Source organism: Patagioenas fasciata, chromosome 3 (assembly GCF_037038585.1).
Source record: "Patagioenas fasciata isolate bPatFas1 chromosome 3, bPatFas1.hap1, whole genome shotgun sequence".
In the NCBI taxonomy this organism is placed as follows: Eukaryota; Metazoa; Chordata; class Aves; order Columbiformes; family Columbidae; genus Patagioenas; species Patagioenas fasciata.
In genome coordinates this window covers 92,498,996-92,518,600 of record NC_092522.1, presented here as the reverse complement: position 1 = coordinate 92,518,600, position 19,605 = coordinate 92,498,996, and the positions used below count along the sequence as shown (strand labels likewise).

At 35.7% G+C, this 19,605-nt stretch overlaps 1 protein-coding gene across 6 annotated transcripts in view; it reads left to right on the top strand.

Moving 5' to 3' along the window:
• Positions 1 to 19,605, top strand: part of MYO6 (myosin VI) — a 119,347-nt gene that overhangs the window by 68,950 nt on the left and 30,792 nt on the right. For all 6 annotated transcript variants that reach the window (XM_071806847.1, XM_065833820.2, XM_065833819.2 and 3 more), the window contains exons 13-20: positions 5,003 to 5,160; positions 5,979 to 6,070; positions 6,545 to 6,617; positions 9,009 to 9,136; positions 10,173 to 10,268; positions 12,290 to 12,463; positions 16,104 to 16,142; positions 17,639 to 17,732. In XM_071806847.1, coding sequence (XP_071662948.1) covers positions 5,003 to 5,160; positions 5,979 to 6,070; positions 6,545 to 6,617; positions 9,009 to 9,136; positions 10,173 to 10,268; positions 12,290 to 12,463; positions 16,104 to 16,142; positions 17,639 to 17,732 — 854 coding nt within the window. The remainder of the gene's footprint in view (positions 1 to 5,002; positions 5,161 to 5,978; positions 6,071 to 6,544; positions 6,618 to 9,008; positions 9,137 to 10,172; positions 10,269 to 12,289; positions 12,464 to 16,103; positions 16,143 to 17,638; positions 17,733 to 19,605) is intronic.

The window sequence follows — 19,605 nt, the reverse complement described above, 5'->3', positions numbered from 1 at the left end:
TTACATTTAGGAAGATGTGGGTCTTGCAGGACAAAGTACCTCCAATGGCAAATATTTTCCAAGTTTTACTGTTTGCTGTCCTCCAGACCATGTCTAAACTGGCAGCAAAATCTTTGCTATATTCATACAGGACAACCTTTGTCTGTGTTACGGTAACATTAGAGTAGAAAATTCTGTACAGTACAGATGGTGCTCATATTAAAGCATAGTGATATGAGAATTGCACGTTTTGAAAATTAGTAACATTTTTTACATAATTTAGTTTGTGTTCCACTATAACTGCTGATCTTTTTCTATTGACTGAATGGTTACCTAGTTATTCTCCATGTTGCCTTTGTATTTTTGAGTTCTCCTGAGTATACCACCACATGCTTTCCTTTACCGAAGTCTGTCTTATGGATTTTTAGACTTGAATTTGTGAAAATAATTTTGTTATGCCGATCTTGTTACTGAGATTTTCTTCATTCAGTATTATCAGAGCATTTTTCAAAAATGCCCTTACTTTCGCATTCCTTGTAAGTGGAAGCATTAACTGGGAAAGGAGAAGGGATTCGAACAAATCACATCCATGTCGGATTCAGATGGCACCCCCGTGGAAATTCTCTCAGTGTACTATTGACTCCACCTCTGAGAACAGATTAGCTTTGGCTGTTGCACACACGATGTACAGATAAAGTTTCCTTTTGAGAATGTTTGGTGGGATGTATAGAGTACTAAACAAAGTTGTATCATAATGTACTGCTTTCCTTTCACCACATCTCAAGTGATGCTGTCAAGGAAGGTTCCTTAAGAACAAATACAATTTTTGTTACACCTTCAGATTCACTTTGGGTTAAGACTGTAAAGATTTTCTGTTCAGCATATTTATCCTGATAAGCCTGGGGCGTTGTTAGCTGTGTACTGTTTCAAAAGCCTACAAACACAAGGAACTATGTTTTTGTGCCAGCAGATCTTATTTTTCCCTAGTGTTTTATTTTGTGGATGGCAAAAACTTCCTCCACCATCTCAAAGGATTACTGCATTAAGCCTCTTTCTCTAGCCTTTTCTAAACTTGTGCAGTTAAAACTGAACATATGCTAATAAATACGTTAGTATCTTTTTGTGTGGCTTATTGCATATACAAGGACAGCGGATTGGACTGTTTTACGTACTTATTAAATATCCAGCAGGTTTTTCTATGGTAGCATAGTTTGGAAACTATTTGATTGCTATCAATATTAGAGTTTTGACAAGTACATTGTTTTATTTTGTTCCAACAACCCAAAGAGCTACTCATTTCTTTCTCTCCTTCTTAGGGACCTTTTGTGTGCAAGTAGATCATGTGGATCCTAATAGGTCACAGTGAATAAATAGCTCGGCTGAAGTCACTGTGCTCAGAGTATAACAAAGGCTTTGTTCTGCTGGGCACAATGGAGCCAACAAGGAACAGTAGGAGGGTGATGCTAAGTGCTATCTCTGTGGATTTTATTAAATACTAATGTGCAGTTGACTGCCAGGAAGACTTGACAGCTTCATTACATTTATCTGTCCTTGTTAGTCTCCCTCAAAGAGCATAATGATCACCTTGTTGGCTGATGTTTGTGCCATCCACACAAAGTGTGTTTACAGAGAGAAAATATGTGTTTGTGTTCAAAATCGCGTACACCTTAGACACACTGTAGTGCTCTTTAATTCAGCTTCTCCCTTTCTGATAAGACTTTCAAAGGGGACTCTCATCACAGAGTAAATAATTTTACACTGTGAAAAATTTAACTTATGTCATTCCAGGTCCTCCAGGTTCTTTTGGAGTATGTTTTCTACCAAAATGCATTTTCTTTTTGGTCATAGTACTGGAGCCTCTGTTGGAAAACATTGTGTTTTTCTAAATGTTTTTCTGTAGTTTTTGGAACTTTAACTTTTTCCAAATTATGATTGTGTTTCTTGTATTTTTTATATTATTTAATTATATAGGCCGTTCACTAGGTAGGGTTATTTCATTCAGGCTATTTTATATGTGCAGCAGTAACCATATTGCATGAGGGTAGCTGATAGGTATTGCTTCACCTGCTCTCTCTCTTCCTTAATTACTGTCAACCATGGGCAAATTATACATATTTTAATTGCACTTGATTTGTTCTGGAAGATGTTGGAGGAATGCATGGAATTGTCCATAGGATAAATCCAGCCCATGAGAGTGTTTCCCACAAGACCTGAGACTCTGTGGGTCACTGGAAACCTTGCTCAAGAAATCAGTATGAAGACCAAGCAAAGTTTTTTGTTGCAACCTTACCAAATAGCTTAGAAATTTGAAATATTTCTTCCCCGTTCCTTACAAATACAGGATGAATGGAGCAGAGAGGGAGAAGGTGAAGTGGAGGAAGGAAAATGTATCTTTTCCTGTTCAGATAAGAAAGAGGAGGAGGAAAAGAGATTCCTTTGTCAGTGTGCACACCAGAGGAAAGGAGGAGCTGAGGGAAAGCTGGTTCATAGGAAGGAAGTCACTCATTCTGAATGTCAGTTCTGTAATAGGGCTCGTCTGGATTTCCTGGCTCAGTGCAATTTCAGCGCTGTTTTGTGGTTCTGTACTTTCAACTGTGTGAATGCATTGCAGGGTTACATTTTTCTTTTCATGTTTTTCTGCTGCATACTATGAAATTTAAAATAACAATGAGGTTTTCCACTCAGTAATGGCAGAATTCGTTATTTTTGAAGAACAGAGCAATTTTATAAATACATGCTCTACAAGTATGACTGCCGTGTTGTTTAAAAAAATAAATTGAAAGCATAAATTATTTTGCTGTATTGTATTATGTAATAGACCTGCAGCTGACATGTGGGAATTAGTATTCTGATCTCTTAAACGTATCAGAATGGAATGTAAAGGTACCTTCCTTCTATTTATAAGATTTCTGTCAGTGCTCATTACCTTAAGATAAGTCAGGAGATACTTAGTGGAAGACAAGATTGTGTGCTAAAGCTAATTACTATCTAATGTAACGTAGCTGCATGTGTCCTTAGTGAACAGAGTCTCTGGTTCCCTGACTTACCAGTCACAATGGAAAGTGATCTACATCACTCTCATGTTTCTGCATTAGAAGTAGCATCCTTGAAAAAATACAGAAATAATAAATTTGAGTTGATGTAGTAGGAAATAATGTAATATGAGTCAGCTGTGTAGCATTAAGTTTTCCTTTTCTGACCAGTTCTTTGTGCTCCTGTGTACAGAAAGCTACCTGGAGAGGGCGACAGAGCAGCTCTGCAGTGGTGGCATCTTGAACCTTGTTCACAGGGCTTACTTGAACAGTTTAGATAAGAGGTTTTTTGAACGCTGATTTGCTGCATATTTGAGAAGTTCCATAACTGGCTGTCCACCAACTTAGCTGCACAATCTGTCCTTCGGTTATTACTAATTGTATTGTAGCACTGGTGGACCAAGAATATAAGAGGCAAGGTATATGGGGAGAAGTGATTTATTTTATTAAGCAAACTGATTGAGATATTTAGGAAAAGCATAAGAGCTTTTGGCGTACAGCCATCGTCCTGTATTCTTCATGACAAAAAAAGCTTGATGTGATAAAAATCTTGACATTACTTCTCTCTGTTCCTCTCTGCAAATTTTAGCAGTTTGGTTAGCAAAAGATCTTTCCCTAAAAATCTCTTATTTTGATTTACTTTAATATTTGATATATCTGTCTGTCAGTTTTGTGCAAAGCTTTTGTGTACCTGTAGTTGTTCTAAATTGTAGGACCTTTTTCCATGCATGGAATTTTGATGCTGTCTGGTCAAGTATTTAATTTTTTTCCCCTTTAAATTTTTCATTGAGAAGTAAAAATCCATGGAGTTTTGATCTCTGGCAGTCAGATTCTGTTTAGATTGGTGTGACTCTTGCTTTTGAATTATTTGGCAACAGAATTAGGATCTAAGTGCAATTTGTAATCATAAAGTCAAAAGTTCATTTCTTGTGCTTCTCTCGCGTAATTTCTTAAGCACTTCCTTAAGGCTTTATTCTTGTATGAATTGCCTTATTCTGAGGACTTCTACAGGTGTTTCCTCAACTGTGTACAGTGTAACATTTTCAGTTTTGGTACTCTCACCTGTTAATCTGAAAGCTGTTAAAAAAAAAATAATTTGTAGAATGTATTTATCCAGGAAATTAGGTGGTTAAATGTGGTTTGAAAATATATACACATTCTAAGCATGTCACTGTCACACTGACTCTGTGAAATAGCTAAGTATATATTATTATATGTATAGCTAAATATGTAATTACATGTGCCTGACATTGCCGCGGCTTTGTCATACATTTCATAGGCTTTGAAGTTGTGACTCATGGGGGGTTTTGTTGGGCTTTTATCTGTTTGTTTATTTTTAACTGCTGAACTGGGATATAGATTTGTAATAAATAGTCACAATGCAGAGTAAAGATTTATAAATAAGGGAGGGAGAATTCACATCTCTTCAAAGGCCATTGCGTCCAGTGTTTAAAAGAATCCTTATTTTGGGATTGCATCTTTCACCATGAGAACACACTCCTTTATCTATGCTTTTTTGTACTTTTGCTATGAATGAACCAATTAAAGCCTTATAGGTTTATATAGCCCTTATGAACCCATAGGGATAAAGATTTCAGAGCAAAACTGAACTGTAGGCTTTATTGTAATTAGGCAGGTCATAAATAAATAGTTGATTTTTTTTTTTCTTTTTTTGAGATGGGAATATATATATTTTTTAAATATCTTTCTCTGGCAATTATCAATATAGTTTCAAGTTATCTAATAAGTGACTAAGAAAACATCTGCATCTCACTTCTATGGAGAATAATGAAACATTATTCTTTCTTTTTACAGGTAGGATAGTTAGTCTAACTTAGTGAGATTTTTTTCCTATCTGGGCCCAGAGCTCAGGGTTTTTTTATGTCCTAATTTAGAATAATTGCAAAGGCTCTTTTTTAAGTTTAGGGTCTAATCTCAGTATTTCAGAGTAAGGAAATCTGAAAGATAAAATCTGTATTTTTGTTTTTTAGGGTACCTTTGAAAGTGGAACAAGCAAACAATGCTCGTGATGCCTTGGCTAAAACAGTGTATAGTCATCTGTTTGACCATGTAGTGAACAGGGTAAACCAGTGTTTCCCATTTGAGACTTCCTCTTTCTTCATTGGAGTTCTAGATATAGCTGGCTTTGGTAAGTGTACTTAAAAAAGAAGTAATAAAGCCTCATTTTCATGAGCTACAAGAATGTAGAGGCGATCTAGAGCTTTTCCTTGATGACCTAAAAACACTATCAAGTGTTAGTGTGAAACTAAATGTAATTATAATGGTTTCAGATTCCTGTAGTGTCTGCATATACACAGTTTTTGAAGGACTAAAAAATTTGGAGTGGAATCTTACTGTGGCCACCCAATAAAAGCAGGAAAGGTATTGCATGTGCATGCTGTTTTCCCATTCAGCCTTGAGAAGATCACTGCATCACAGACAGGCAGATGCAGTCTCCGAATTAAGACAGGTAGTTCTGCTACAGAGTTGGGCTTTGGACTCCTGGTTACTCCCTGGAAGTGGTGGAGGTTGATGGTTCCCATAAAGCTTTTGTCCTGTTTGGCTCACTGAAATTCAGAACAGGGCGTGTTTTCTGGTGAACAGTGAAAAAGGGAAACTTTGGTTTTCAGGTCTTTAGAGCTATGATATCCTGTGCCAGCCTGTTGTAACATGGGTGCATGAGGATGTGTTGGTACAGTTTCACTGTATGGTAGCATCTTGCTTTGGTTTGCTGCCAGATTATAGCTGTCTGTTATTTGTCCCAGAAATATTCTCTGCTGCAGTAGTTTTGTATCTGACTTATGTGCAGCTTGAAAACCTGTAGAAGCTTTAATTTTACTGAGACAGATATGGATCTGAACACATCTTTAAATATTAGCACTGGGAAGCTTCTCTTATTTACTATGTAATATAATATACATTCTTGGAACATGGGTTTGTCATAGACATTTAACTTCTGTTTTTCAGAATATTTTGAACACAACAGTTTTGAACAATTCTGTATTAACTACTGTAATGAAAAACTGCAACAGTTTTTTAATGAAAGAATTCTGAAAGAGGTATGTTATATCTAATATTATATTTGAGGATTATTTTTTTGGTAAAGAGATACTTAAAGTAGCATTCTTTCCATAAGATTGCACATTATACTTAGATTTAAAAAAAAGGCACTTGTCAAACTGGTTTCCTACTGTGTGACATCTGGTTGTGCCAGAAAAGAATATGGCTTTTTGAAAAACCAACAATCTTTTTTTCTTCTTTTTTACCATTCGTTAAAATCAAGCATCTAGATACTGGACAATATCTCATAACTAATTAGAATATCTAGTTGCATGGGCTTATCATTAAGGAGGTGAAGTTGGAATACACTGAGCTGTGGAAAGAACTTCTAAAATGTGTGTTGATTCATGCAATATTTACAGATGTCTTCATGTTTATTAAAAAAAACTTTTTTGATGGGTTAAAATACATGGTGAGTGATGTTCTCTCTTTTCCATTACATTTATTTATTTATTTATTTATTTATTTATTAGGAACAAGAACTTTACCAAAAAGAAGGCCTGGGGGTTAATGAAGTGCGCTATGTAGATAACCAGGACTGTATAGGTATGTACCTCTTGAAATCTCATGCTGTTCCTTAGTGTCCTGGGAAAAAAAAAAAACCAACAAACAGCAACCTTCAAGCAAAAGAGGTAAAATATGTGTAGCACTAGTAATTTTATACTGTTAGTGACTGTTGCAACCTTGTGAATTCTTCCAGCCTAAGATCACATTCCAGTTCTGGTTGGTAATAGAGCCCTGTTGTGCTACAGTGTGTCATAACTAGCTGGGGCTTGCGAATTTCTTGTGCATTTTTCTAGAAGACTAATTAGAACACCTAAATAGGGTAAATGAAGTCAAGAAGGGTGTGAGGATGCCTGGGGAAAAATATTCCCTGAATGAAAGAAGTCCTGTTGCATTCTCCCCACCTTTATTGAGCCAAAGAGCAAAGAAACAAAATGAACTCTAGGCAACAGGCCGTAGATGGTACTGCTGCTTTCAGTTTTCCCCATACTAATTTACCAGAGCCTTAAGATGTTGTTGGGTTTTTTTTTTTGTTTGTTTTCCTCCCACCCCCTTTTTTTTTGTCTCTCTGTGTTCTATTTGTGTTCTCCAAATTGGTGTATTGTGAACAAAAGTTCATCTTGCTTTTGCATTTACAGGGATTTGCTTAGAGTAACTAGTCAGTCCTGGGTGAGCACAGGATTCAGAATGATAGAATTTAACATCTGTTGCAAGATGTCTGTTTTTTCTGAGTTTTTGTAGCTCTGATGAAGTTTTCACTTTGTCAGATAGGACTGTACAGTCACTACCTCTGACTTAACTAAAAAAAAACCTACTGTCAAGCAAACCTCCCAGCCACCTTGTGGAAAAGCAACAGGGAGGTGTTTGGAGGAGGGAACGAAAGCATAGCAACAGGAAAGGAGTGACTTCTACAAATACAAATCTTAACCCTCCTAGTGATTTAGTAATGTGTTTCATAATGTGTATATGAGCCTGAGCCTGCTCCCAAAAATGTTATGGTTTAGAGACTGTCATGTTTCTATAAAAGGGGTTGCTTCCCCCTCAGTGCATTTTTTTTTAATATATCTCAGGATCAAAAGGGGTTCCCTGGTGCCTATTGGAACAAGAGGTCTCTGTCTGACTCATAGCGAGAAACTGGGTCAGGTTGTAGAGAGTGTTGCCAAGTTGTTGCCTTTTTCTACCATAGAAAAGGTGGGGGCAGCTTCCCTCAGGATGGAAGTAGCAGTCCCCTCAGTCATGTCCCCTTTCACTATTCCAACCAACATATGACACACCATCACAGATTTGACAATTTTCTTCATTGCTATTCTTAGGTAAATTAATGAAATTACTGCTTAGTTATACCACAGCATATATGCCTTTTTTTTCTGTTCTTGCATAGTCAGGAGAAAAGGATTTTGTACTGCCTTTTGGAGTGAGAAAAATAATGTTGATTTCTCTGAAAATATGGTTTTGTTTAAAGTGTTGGACCAGACCAGTGACAGCTGTGAACATGTAGAAATAATGACCATCACAGAAGAGAGGGATATTATGTTGACATGGGCATTAGAATGCTTTGATGGAATGGTAGTCAGCTCTGTAGCTAAATCAGTTTATTCAGATTTTATAAGCACAAATTCTTTGGTTCATGACTCTCTCTTATGCTTTATATATATAACCTCATACTGTTTACAGTTTGTGGTAAGAGTTCAGATGCATTGCTGGAGTACAAGCATTAGTCATTTCTTCCTTTCCATGGCAGTGGGGGGAGGTAGTAAAAATTCCTTTTGCAAGAACAGCTTCTTAGATAATATAAGAAAGTTTAAAAAACTGAAAAATTCTAGTGTCTAATTGTTTCAAGTGCATGAATTGCTGTGTCAGCTTTTGAAGGATTTTGTATATGCATGTGAAAGGTCAAAGCAATATACTTGCAATATACTTGCTCAAGTCTGATCTGCCTTTCTTAAATCAAATGCATCTCATTTTTCTTCCTGGATCCTGTTGAGAATGGAAGTATGTGCCTTTTCTTGCTTTTAGTTTTGACATGTGGTGAAACATGGATAAAAAGCTTAAAAATTCCCCAACAACATAAAGCAATTATTCCATAAAAACCTATGGTCATACCACAGAAACACTTAGGCACCTTTTGGGAACTTGATGACTAAATTCAGCTCGAGACCCAGAGTAAAAATCATGCAATCTGTGCCTGATCTTTTTTCCTTCATGTTCTTTGTGTTAGATTTAGGACTTAGTATGTATAGGTTAGCAATTAAATCAACAATTCAGATATATAGAATTAAGTTGCAGTGACTTTTTGTATTTTGTGTTAACAGTTTTCCCTAGATATTGTTATACAGTATCAGATCAGTAGTGTTTTAAATTTCTAAAGTTCAGTTCCGTTATGAGGTTATGTATGTATTCCATTTTTGTAAACATATTTTGTTTTATTAATAGATTTGATTGAAGCAAAATTAATAGGCATATTGGATATTTTGGATGAAGAAAATCGTCTTCCCCAACCAAGTGACCAGCATTTTACTTCAGTTGTACACCAAAAACACAAGGACCATTTCAGGCTCTCTGTAGGTTTATTTTTGCTGTCTGTCTTGTTTTAATAAAACAGTTCTTGGAACAGTTGATAGTAACACATCAATTTAATGAAAACCTTTCCTAAGAAATCTCATACCACACCAGTCTGCACAATCCATTTTGTTTTGTTAGAGACAGGTTTGGTTATTGCATTTGTTGAAAAGTTTACTGAAGTCTTCCAGCAATTCTCATATCCTGCTGAAAGTAAAGCCATATTCTTCATTCATGTTTGAAGTTTGTTAACACATAATGCATGAGAAAGAAATAAAACCGCATTTTAATTTAGTGTATTTCATATCATATGAGCTGGTTTGTTGTTCCTTTCAAAAGCTGCTTGCATTGGAGAATACCTTATCTCACACGGAGTGTCTAGCCAGCACTTCAGAGATATAGGAAAATATATCCAGAAATAGGGAACACACAAGGAAAAAAATCTTTATTGTTGATAATTCTTTAACATACAGCACTCTGTGGAAGATTAATGGAAATTATTGCAATTTATGTACATGACTTCTGTTGGGGGGGGGGGGGGGGAAGGAAAAAAAAATCTCCCTGGTGAAAAAATGCAAGCAAAGGCCAAGTAAAATTGTCATCCATTTACCTTTTTTTAAGTTTCCACTTGTCAGTGTATGTACAATCAGCTAGGTGGTTTGCCTTTTAAAATATACCATCTGAAAACATATTTTAAGTTTCTATCTATTCTGATTCATATGACAAGGCTGTGGAATGAATGGTGTAGAAATTGTTGATTTAAAGCAAAAAGAAAATCAACTAGTAGCTGTTAGCAATCCTGAATACTTTTATCTTGAATGTGAGGTATCTAAAGATGTGAAGGACAGTGAAAATAGGTTTTTGGAATATCTTGGATTTGGACAGCAGTAGTAGAGTTCACCAAAATTGTACTGCAGGAAATGTCATTTTTAACACGTAGTGCTCCTGACAGAATCATGATGTTCTAAGAATAAACTTTTTCTCACTCTCCAGACTATTTCTTTTATTCTTCTTTGTAATTCAACTTTTTAATTCCAGATTCCTAGAAAGTCTAAACTGGCCGTTCACAGAAATATCAGAGATGATGAAGGCTTTATTATCCGACATTTTGCTGGAGCAGTATGCTATGAGACGGTAATTTTACTTACGCAAAACTATTTTTTTGTTATGCTTTATAGTACTTTTTATATTTTTCAGTGTATATAGGTTAAATACAATTTTCTTTCATCAGAAGAGACATTCAGAAGTTGATTTGGCTTAGCTTTGAAACTAATTTTGGGAATGTGTGGCAGGATTGACAGTTTCTTTAAACTTCTCAGATTACAGACTGTTTTAGTGACATATTTTTGTAAGAGTTTATTCCAAGTTTATAGGTAATGGTGTCAATATTAAATAGATTGAGTGATGTTTTGCTGCAAATGTTTGCATCTTGGGGAGAGGAATACACTACATGATCTAAAAGTATTGTTAGGCTGAAGAGCAGCTTTTTCAGAAGCATGTTTATCCTCATATGCAATCACTGTTCATGTTATATTAAAAATCACATTTTATGCTTATTGTTTTCCGTTTCTACTGGCAATAGAGTCATTCATATAAGAATACGAAACACTTGTACCTTTTTTATTCATAGTACAAAAACTTTGAAGCACGTAAAGCCAATATTTAAAATGGTGTGTTTTTTTTTTTGTTTTTTTTTTGTTTTTTTAATGAAGAGTGTAGGATAAACACAAGATCTATAATGCTTGTTGTTCTGGTCTGTAAATCCAGTGTGTAAGAGGGAAGCTAATTCCAAAATTTTTTTTTTTTTTTTTTGGCATTTGAAAATGTGTGCTTTAAGGGCTTGTTCTTAATTACTTCAAAATACTCCAAGAATGATAATGATTGCTGTGCTGTTTTGAAGTAGGCACATTCTGTAGCTCATTTTACAAATAAGAAAATTGAAGTCTGTGAGTTACCTACCTGTTTTTTCTGAGGTCATTGAGTGAGTCAATATCAAAACAATAAATAAAGTTGGAACACCTTTGTTCCAAGTGCTGTGTGTTTAACTATGTACTTCATAATGATACGTTAATAATATTTCAGGGTGTTTTCAGGAACAGAGGTGCCAGAAATGAGTGCATAAGTTCTGCTGTCAAAGCTAGTCAGATATGACGTAGTTTTGGCCCAGAAGCTATGCTAATGTGCCTGACTTAATTTATCCCCTCCCTCAGAGGGACTTACTTAGCTTGGGCCTTAAAACTTTTGGACTGTAACTGCCTTATACCTCACCTGTTACGTGCTTCTCTTCCTTACTCACTTGTGGCAGTTCTCACAACATGATTTGTGTTGAGAACACTCATCTGGCTGCATTCATATTCCAGTCTTGTGTTTTCATAGTCCAGGGGAATTTTGGAGGACTACATTTGTCCTTTGATTCTCATCACCATTAAATCCCTTTATGGGATATCTGGCAAATTAATATTTTCTTTGAATTAGTCTTGTTCATAAACATCAAAGTCACTGTTAAAGTTGCACCAAAAGCAATAGAGAATTTTGTTAGTGTGTGACTGGATACTAGTGTCCTGATCTCTGAATTTCAGTTGTTCTTACGTTGTAAAATTTAGTGAGCCCGTTTAAATAAACCAGAGAGGTAATGTTTGTAGGAAGGGGCAATATCTTTTATTAAATCAACTGTTCCTATGCAGTCATAGTACTACTAAAATAACCATTTTTAATTTGGTTTTCCAAACTGTGTAGATGCACCAATTAAAGTGTGCATGTTAACTCCCATTTCACAACAGATCTTAGGTGATATTACAAGCAAGTGAAGAATTAAGCTTCTCAGAACTCCCAAGTAATGATGTACTGAGTGCTAGAAATGGAAAGAAGGAGGATAATCATTGACAAAACCACAATGGATCTCTTAAAAGGCACTAAACCTTACCTTGGGTTTCATGATTCCAGCATCCTTCAAATTTAAGATGATCTTTTCTCTGTCTTTAATGTTTTGTGTGTCCAGTTGAAAAGTTGTTTGAAATAATGTATGAATATTTACCCCGCATATTCTTGCCAATTTCTTATTTAAGTATATAGCATTGTTTAATTTTTTTTTAAGACTTAAGTAACTGGGGCAGTATAACCGTACTGTACTGTTATTTTTCGGGTTATCTTTTCAGATGCAATTTGTGGAAAAAAACAATGACGCTTTGCACATGTCCCTTGAATCTCTTATATGTGAATCCAAGGACAAGTTTGTTCGACAGCTGTTTGAATCTAACACTAACAACAACAAGGATCCCAAACAAAAAGCTGGGAAACTTAATTTCATCAGTGTGGGAAACAAATTCAAGGTAACATGATGCAGGAAACAATCTTATCTTCCTGTAATAGATGCCACTTTTAAGTTATCTGAAATAAGTAGAACCTAAGGTTGGGAGAACTAGTGGTAACTTGAGATTCATACAAAGAAAATAGTTTTAAATAGATATTTTTTTCTATCAAATTATAAGAAACCAGTATATTCAAGCTATGTGCTATGCATCTCTGTCAAAAAAGATGTTTCATAATAGTCCTTACAGAGATTATACAGTAATTTTAAAGTCAGAATTTTGCAAAAACGTATGGACATTACTCAAAGACATTACTCAAAATGTTTCGAATCTTTAAAGTTTGGATTCTGTGGACTTTAGGGGTTCTAAATATGATGAAAAGTGTTCTTCCATCTGGTCCTCATTGTGCATTCTAGAAGATGTATCAATTAGCTACAGCTCACCATTCTCAAGATTCAATACCTAACCTAACCACTGTTTTTCCTCTTCTAGAATATATAGTCATGGCTCTCACAGAAAGATGCTCATTGTGCTGTTTGCTTTCTCAATACCTGAATCTGATGCTTCTCCTCATTTTCTCCTTTCTTCTGCTTCTTGTAAAGCTGACCTTCAAACCTTGTCTTCTCCAAATGTTTTCTGCATCCTTTTCTCATTCAACAGTTTTATTTTAGCTGGACTATTCCAGCTCAGGATGGCTAGAAAGAGAACTATAGGGGAATTAAGAGATGAAAAGCAGGCACAACCGTGGGCTGCAGGTAAATTTTTCACTCTCATGGATTTATTGTTGGTAGAGCTGCTGCAGTTTCAGCAAGAGCTCTTCTCAGCGCATCTGGGCCAGATCCAATGAAGGATTTGCATGCCTTTCAAGTCAAGTGCTGCAACATTTTTGGTGTACTACCTTACCTAGGGCACCTAAAACTCCACTTCATGTTCTTAACTAGACTCCACACGCAGTCCTTGGCGAAAGCAGATATCTTAGACAATCAAAAACCTTATTGTAGAGTGGGATGCTGCCAATAGCAGAAGACTTTCTGCATCTCTGCTCCATGTCAAGGTTAAGTTCTGAATTAGCACTGCAGGATAAATTCCTTCTTGTATAATCGTATATTGTGGCTGGTGTTTAGAACTGTTCTCTAAAAATGCAGAGGCTAGAGAACAGGAAGGATATGGTAGCAGCACTTGCTTTTTGTATAGCAACAGTATTCTGCCTCGGGTCCTATTCGGTGTTTTACGTCTACTGTATTTCCCATAGCACAAAGTTATTGGTCAGTCTAGCAAAGGGGATTCTCCTTGTGCCCTTCTGGAGATGGGTTCTTATGTAGCCAGAAATAAAATTTTGATGGGGCCGAGAAGAGTATTAGAGGCTGACTTGTAAGGTAGTGGTTTGGGTATTTAACTGGGCATTGGGCAGCCTGCTCTCTTGAGTTTTGATCTGACAATTATTTCCTCCTCCTTCTTGTTATATAGAGGTTGTAAAATTAAACTGTAGCATTGGTTTAGTATGAAGAGCATGATCACAAGGCAGAATGAAAAATCGAATTACATACAGATAAGCAATCTCCTCAGCAATCACCTGCAACCATGAGTCTGTTGCAGGTGAAGCTAGAATCCCTTGTTTTTTATAACTGCATTTTACAAATGAAACCAACTGTTATATCTTTGGGATAATTTCCACTTTCTTCCATCTGGGTTCTCAATTCCTCTTTGATTCAGCACCTCGCATCCAGTAGATGTGGACATGTGAATGATACCATTGCCCAAGGAGGGCCGAAGTAAAAAGGAGGCATAAGTTAAGCAGCAATTGAGTGGGGAACTTTTTGGATTGCCTTTTGGACTTCAGTTATGTTCTAGGTGCAGAGGTGAACACCGAAGTCCTCTTTGGATCTGGCCCATTAATCTATAATTCTTTCAGTGTTTTCAAGTTTCATGGCATTTTGAATGTATGTGTTACTTCCAGTAATTCATTTAGTGTTACCTTCTCAGATACAACATGTGCTGATGATGAACACTAATAGCCTTGAAAATTTCACTTCAGATGACATCAAAATAAGTTCTATTATCTTAGTAGAAATTTCATCTCTTTAAGAGTAGGAATTCTTAGTGCTTCAGTGTGTAAGTCAGTCTCAAATTCTTCTTATTACATCAATTATTAAATTATGGTGTAGGGACTTCTCTTTATAAAGTCCTTCACACAACCCTTCCTTATAACTAATTAAATTTTTTTCACATAAATCAGTGGAGGAAATAATGATTAATTAGTTCACCAGATCTACTCAAGAATCTTTGGGATAATTTTACCTTAATACGGTAATGGTGGATTAAGTTGTCATAATTCAGAGAGCAGTAGTTTTAGCAACATGTTTTATTCATAGGATCATTTCATTAGTGATATTTATCTGAGAATGGCTCTGGCTTATTTCTTGTCAAATCACAAACTATAAGGAAGGGGTGTTTTTTCTCTAGTGGAAACTTATTTTATTGATGAAAATTAGGCTATCCCCTCCAAAATTAAGCATTTCCAACTCAAGAAAACATAAAGATTATATTCAAGTAGATATAAAGAGTATGTGTAAATGGGAACTGAGCAGGAGGTTATTAGTGTTTGTCATGCCTTTTGTGGCATTCCTTCTCTCTTTCTAACCATATCCATGATTAGTTAAAAAAAAAAAAAAATCCACTGGAAGGACAACTGGCATCTGCAGGTGACGCATATTGCCCATACAAATCTGGTTTCTTGGATTCAAGGTAACTGAAAAATCTGATTCAAAAAAATCAGTGAAAAGTCAGTTCCTTTCAATTTTGAGGAATATGTTAGGACATACAGGATTTTGTCTTACTTCAGCCTGTATGCTTAATGCTTGCTAGTAAACTAGAAAGGCTGGCACAGCACTGATCTATGTGGTAAAACAGACACATCTGTAAAGTGAAAGTGTAACTGTTTTCCTCATGTGGTTCTGGAATATTTGAAGTCCCTACCAATTACATTCAGTAGCAACTGTACCTCGTTCTCCCTCATAGCCTTAAGTCTCTGGTGATCCTGTAGATTTGCCTCCATATAATCATAGGACTGCGGTCTTTTCTCATCACTGTGTGTTTAAATCCAGCCTCAGTAAATGTGATTTTAAAATTATAGTCTGTTCTCATCAACAGAGAATTAAAAATTTGGAAATTTGGAATTAAAAATACATTATGCAGGTTCATTCACTGAAATGTTGACTCATCTTCAGAAAAACCCAAGAAATATGTTAAAAATTTAGTATACAAATACCTGCTTGTTATAGATTAAATTTGGGCTTTGACGAATTTTCAGCAATAATTAAAAAAGAATACACTGATCAGTCTCATTTTCTTTATCATTTTATTACATAGCCATTATTTCATTTATTTTCCCAAATGGACTTGCATTTTTTTGATAACTGTGTTGTAGTAAGTAACTAATCCATACAGTGCTGTTGTACGATTAAACACAAGCTATTTCCTTAGGACCATTCATGCACTCTTGCATGATTTTGTCTGTTAAAATTTGTGAACATTTGATTTATCAGTTCTGTCTGATTTACTAACAATAATCATGCATGCAGTAATGCTATACCACTATTCTGTGTGTATATTTCTGTAGTTGTCATGGTGAGACTCTTGAAATATCTGTTTTCTTTTACAGACTCAGTTAAATTTGCTTCTTGAGAAGCTTCACAGCACTGTAAGTATATATACAGATAGTTTTCTGACATAAGTCATAATTGATTATCTCAACAATATGATAAATAATTGCTTTAGAGTTTGCAGTTATATGGCAGTTCCAAAATGGCTTGCTGTGCAAGTGATGATAGTTGAGTTACTTTAAAAACAACCTTACCCCCTTTAAAAAAGTTGTAGAATGAAAATTACCCAATTTGAGTCAAGAATCTGAAATCTGTCTAGTTTGCAATCTCCTTTTTTTGTCACTTTTACTTCCCTCCATTCACTGGTTATCATGATGTCTAATTTGCAGAAGATTTAGATACGTTTTTTAGAAGTAAGGCGGATCATAATTTATTATTAATTTCTGTTTTCAGATTCCATAAAGCCTTTTAAATGGTTCATATCACTTTTGTGATAGGCTGTAAATGCACAGATGGTCAAAGAACCTGATTCCTCTAATGCGTATTTGGTAATTTAGCTGATGCAATTTGAGATTTTGTGAAATTCCCTTATGTAGTTCAACATACCAACTTTTTTTAGAACGTGTATTTTTAGGGACACATTCTTGTTTTTCTTACCTTCATATTCTAACCAATTCTAGATATTAGAAGGAAAAACGTGGGAAACAAATGGGGCAGGTGCTGCAGTGTAGCCAAAATAAAGATTTTACTGCACTCATGAGGCTGGTCTGAAAGAAGGATGTTCTCTTTCACACAGAACACCCTGGAACTGAGATCCAGTTCTGGATGAAAGTATGTGCCAGGCTCGCTCTTCAGCTAACCCATGACTGAGGGGCATGTTGTTAGTATAGAGTTCCCTCGGCAGATCTCTCTCACTCTGTTCTGGAAAAAGAGAGAAGGCACTGCAAACTAGGAGTAATATTACGTTTTCTCACTCCCACCTGTTGTAGGAAGGTCTGAATAACTGGATGGTGTTTTGCAAAAATGTCATCCTTAATGAATGTGAAATGCTCAGAGAAAGCAGTGGTTTGAAACTGTAGAGACAGCACACACGGTGATAAGAGAGGAGCAGACTGGAACACCATGGGGGTAGGGGGAGCAAAGCTATGAGCCAGAAGAAACAGTAAAAGTTAGAAGAAAGGAAGGTCAAGTTTATCTGGCATGATTCCAGTGTCAGGAAGCTGGTAGCTTGCTCATTGATGTGAACTCTGGAGGACTGAGACATTTAGGTGATAAGACTGTGGAAGATGAGGCTAGTAGAATTCAGACTTGTAAATCATAATTAGTTTGTACTAATGTTAAGAAGAACAGTTGAGTGAAAAGGCCAAAGTTAGAGGATCCAATTAATAGCTTGAGCATTGAGATCAGTTACATCAAGACAAAGGCTAGAGTGCAAAACTGATATACAGGATAAAAAGAATGTCAGCATTTTTCTATTAGAATACTATTATTTTGTATCTTATTTTTTTTCCACCTATAATTCTTAAATGACTAACTGTTATTTCAGGAGTTTTAAAAATGTGTAAATTCTGCTAATTTCTTACTTTGCTAATAGGGATCTAGCTTTATTCGCTGTATCAAACCTAATTTAAAGATGACAAATCACCATTTTGAAGGAGGACAGATCCTGTCTCAGCTTCAGTGTTCAGGTAATATATGCCTGTGATATTTTTCCCTCTGTTTATTATTTCGCAGGTTATAGATTTACCTAAGTTTGAAATATGTGAGATGAAAGCAATATTTCCTTGCTTGAAGTGTTGCTTTCTAGAAGGTAGCTTATTTATGCCTTATGAACAATTATTTATATTCTTAGTAACTTAGCTCTTGTTTTAGTCAACAGAACCCTAGAAATAATTTGTCTGAACAGCTATAAGATCTCTTCTTTGCAAGAAGATTTGATGTAATTTCCATTGACTGTTTCTCCATTGATTATGATGAGTTCAGACACCAGGTACATATATAAAAAGCCGTGTAGCCATATATTGGTACATAAACTTAGATTTCCAGACCTGGAGCTGAATCGCATCTCTTTGTGTTGTCCACAGTGTTAATAGGGCAGCAGTTCAGTCCCAAACAATAGAATTCCTTTGAAATACTGTGGCAATGGAAGTGTTAGAAAATCCTATGTGCATTTAGAGACGGTCAATAGGAGCTGAGATATCTAATAATTGAAACAAACCTTTTTGCTTTGGTTTTGTAGATACTCTGGTGGAATTGAATTGTCTTGTTTTACTTTTTCAAAATTTCTTCATACCACTGTTTCAATTTTACAGCTTTATTTTAAAGAATAAATAGTAGCAGTTTTGCTCATGCCCCACTGAACAGTGGGAGGAATTGCTGGTATTGTCATTCTTCGTAGCGTGGCTTTTCATCAAAGAACTTCATCTTTTTTTTTTCCCTTTTCTCTATTTTCATACTTTCAGTAGATAGTGTTTGTTTGTTTCTCTTTTTGAAGTCAAAGATATTTCTGGGTTCTGGAGCTGATGTTTTGACAAGTCCATGTTTAACATGTCATTATATCGTCACAAAAGCTTAACAACTTTTCAGCTATTAAAATTCCATTAACATCATTAGTAGTAGGTCTCTTCAGGTTAACAGCATTTAGCATGTCAGAGAGGAAAAAATAACAAATTACCTCCCCTCCTGCAACTATTGCCATGTTTTACAGTAGTCTTACAAGCTCACTCTTCTGTATGTGCTTATATTCGCAACGGTAAGTGAAGCTTAATCTAGTAAAACAAAGGTACAATATGTAATGTAAAAAGAGCAAGATGTAAAAAAAAGAAAGTGTAAACAAATCAAATTCCCGTTGAAAACAAATATGCAAAAGATGAAGTTTAAAGACAGCAACCACAAGTAACTTAATAACTAACTTAATAACTTTTATGTAAAATCTGTTTACAGAGTTATGTAAAGCAGCAGACAAAAACTGGCACGGCCGGTGCTGCTTGAGCTAACTTAAGCCTTTTATTGACTTTGTGTCTGTGCTTTACTGATGTCCTAGTTGCACCCAAAATGTAGTAACAGTATTTGGGACATTAAAATGACGTCTTAGTAGTTGATGCCTAGTACTTCAAGTACACTAAATGTTTTAACACTGCATATGTATTTGGCGCTGCATCTGTACCACATCACAAATAACATTGACATGATAAAAATAAAAGCCTGACCAGGAATTGTTGCTGTTTGTGATTTGTTTGGTTTTGGTTTGGTTTAGGGTTTTTGTGGGTTTTCTTTTGCTTGTTTGTTTTGTTGCTATTGGGCTCTCCTTCCCTCCCCCCCCCAAGTGAAAATGTAAAGTCTGCTAAAATGAAAAAAATAATTAGAAGAAATATAACAAAAATGGTCCTCTGCATGATTGGGTGTTACTTACCTCTCAAATAGGGAGAAAATTGTATGGGCCATTCTGATTTGTTCAGTGTTAACATTTTGTGAATGATCCCATGATCAAGAAATATTAGAGACTGGATCAAGTCCCAGCTAAACTTTGTGGTTTAGTCTCTGAACAATGTCTTTGAGACT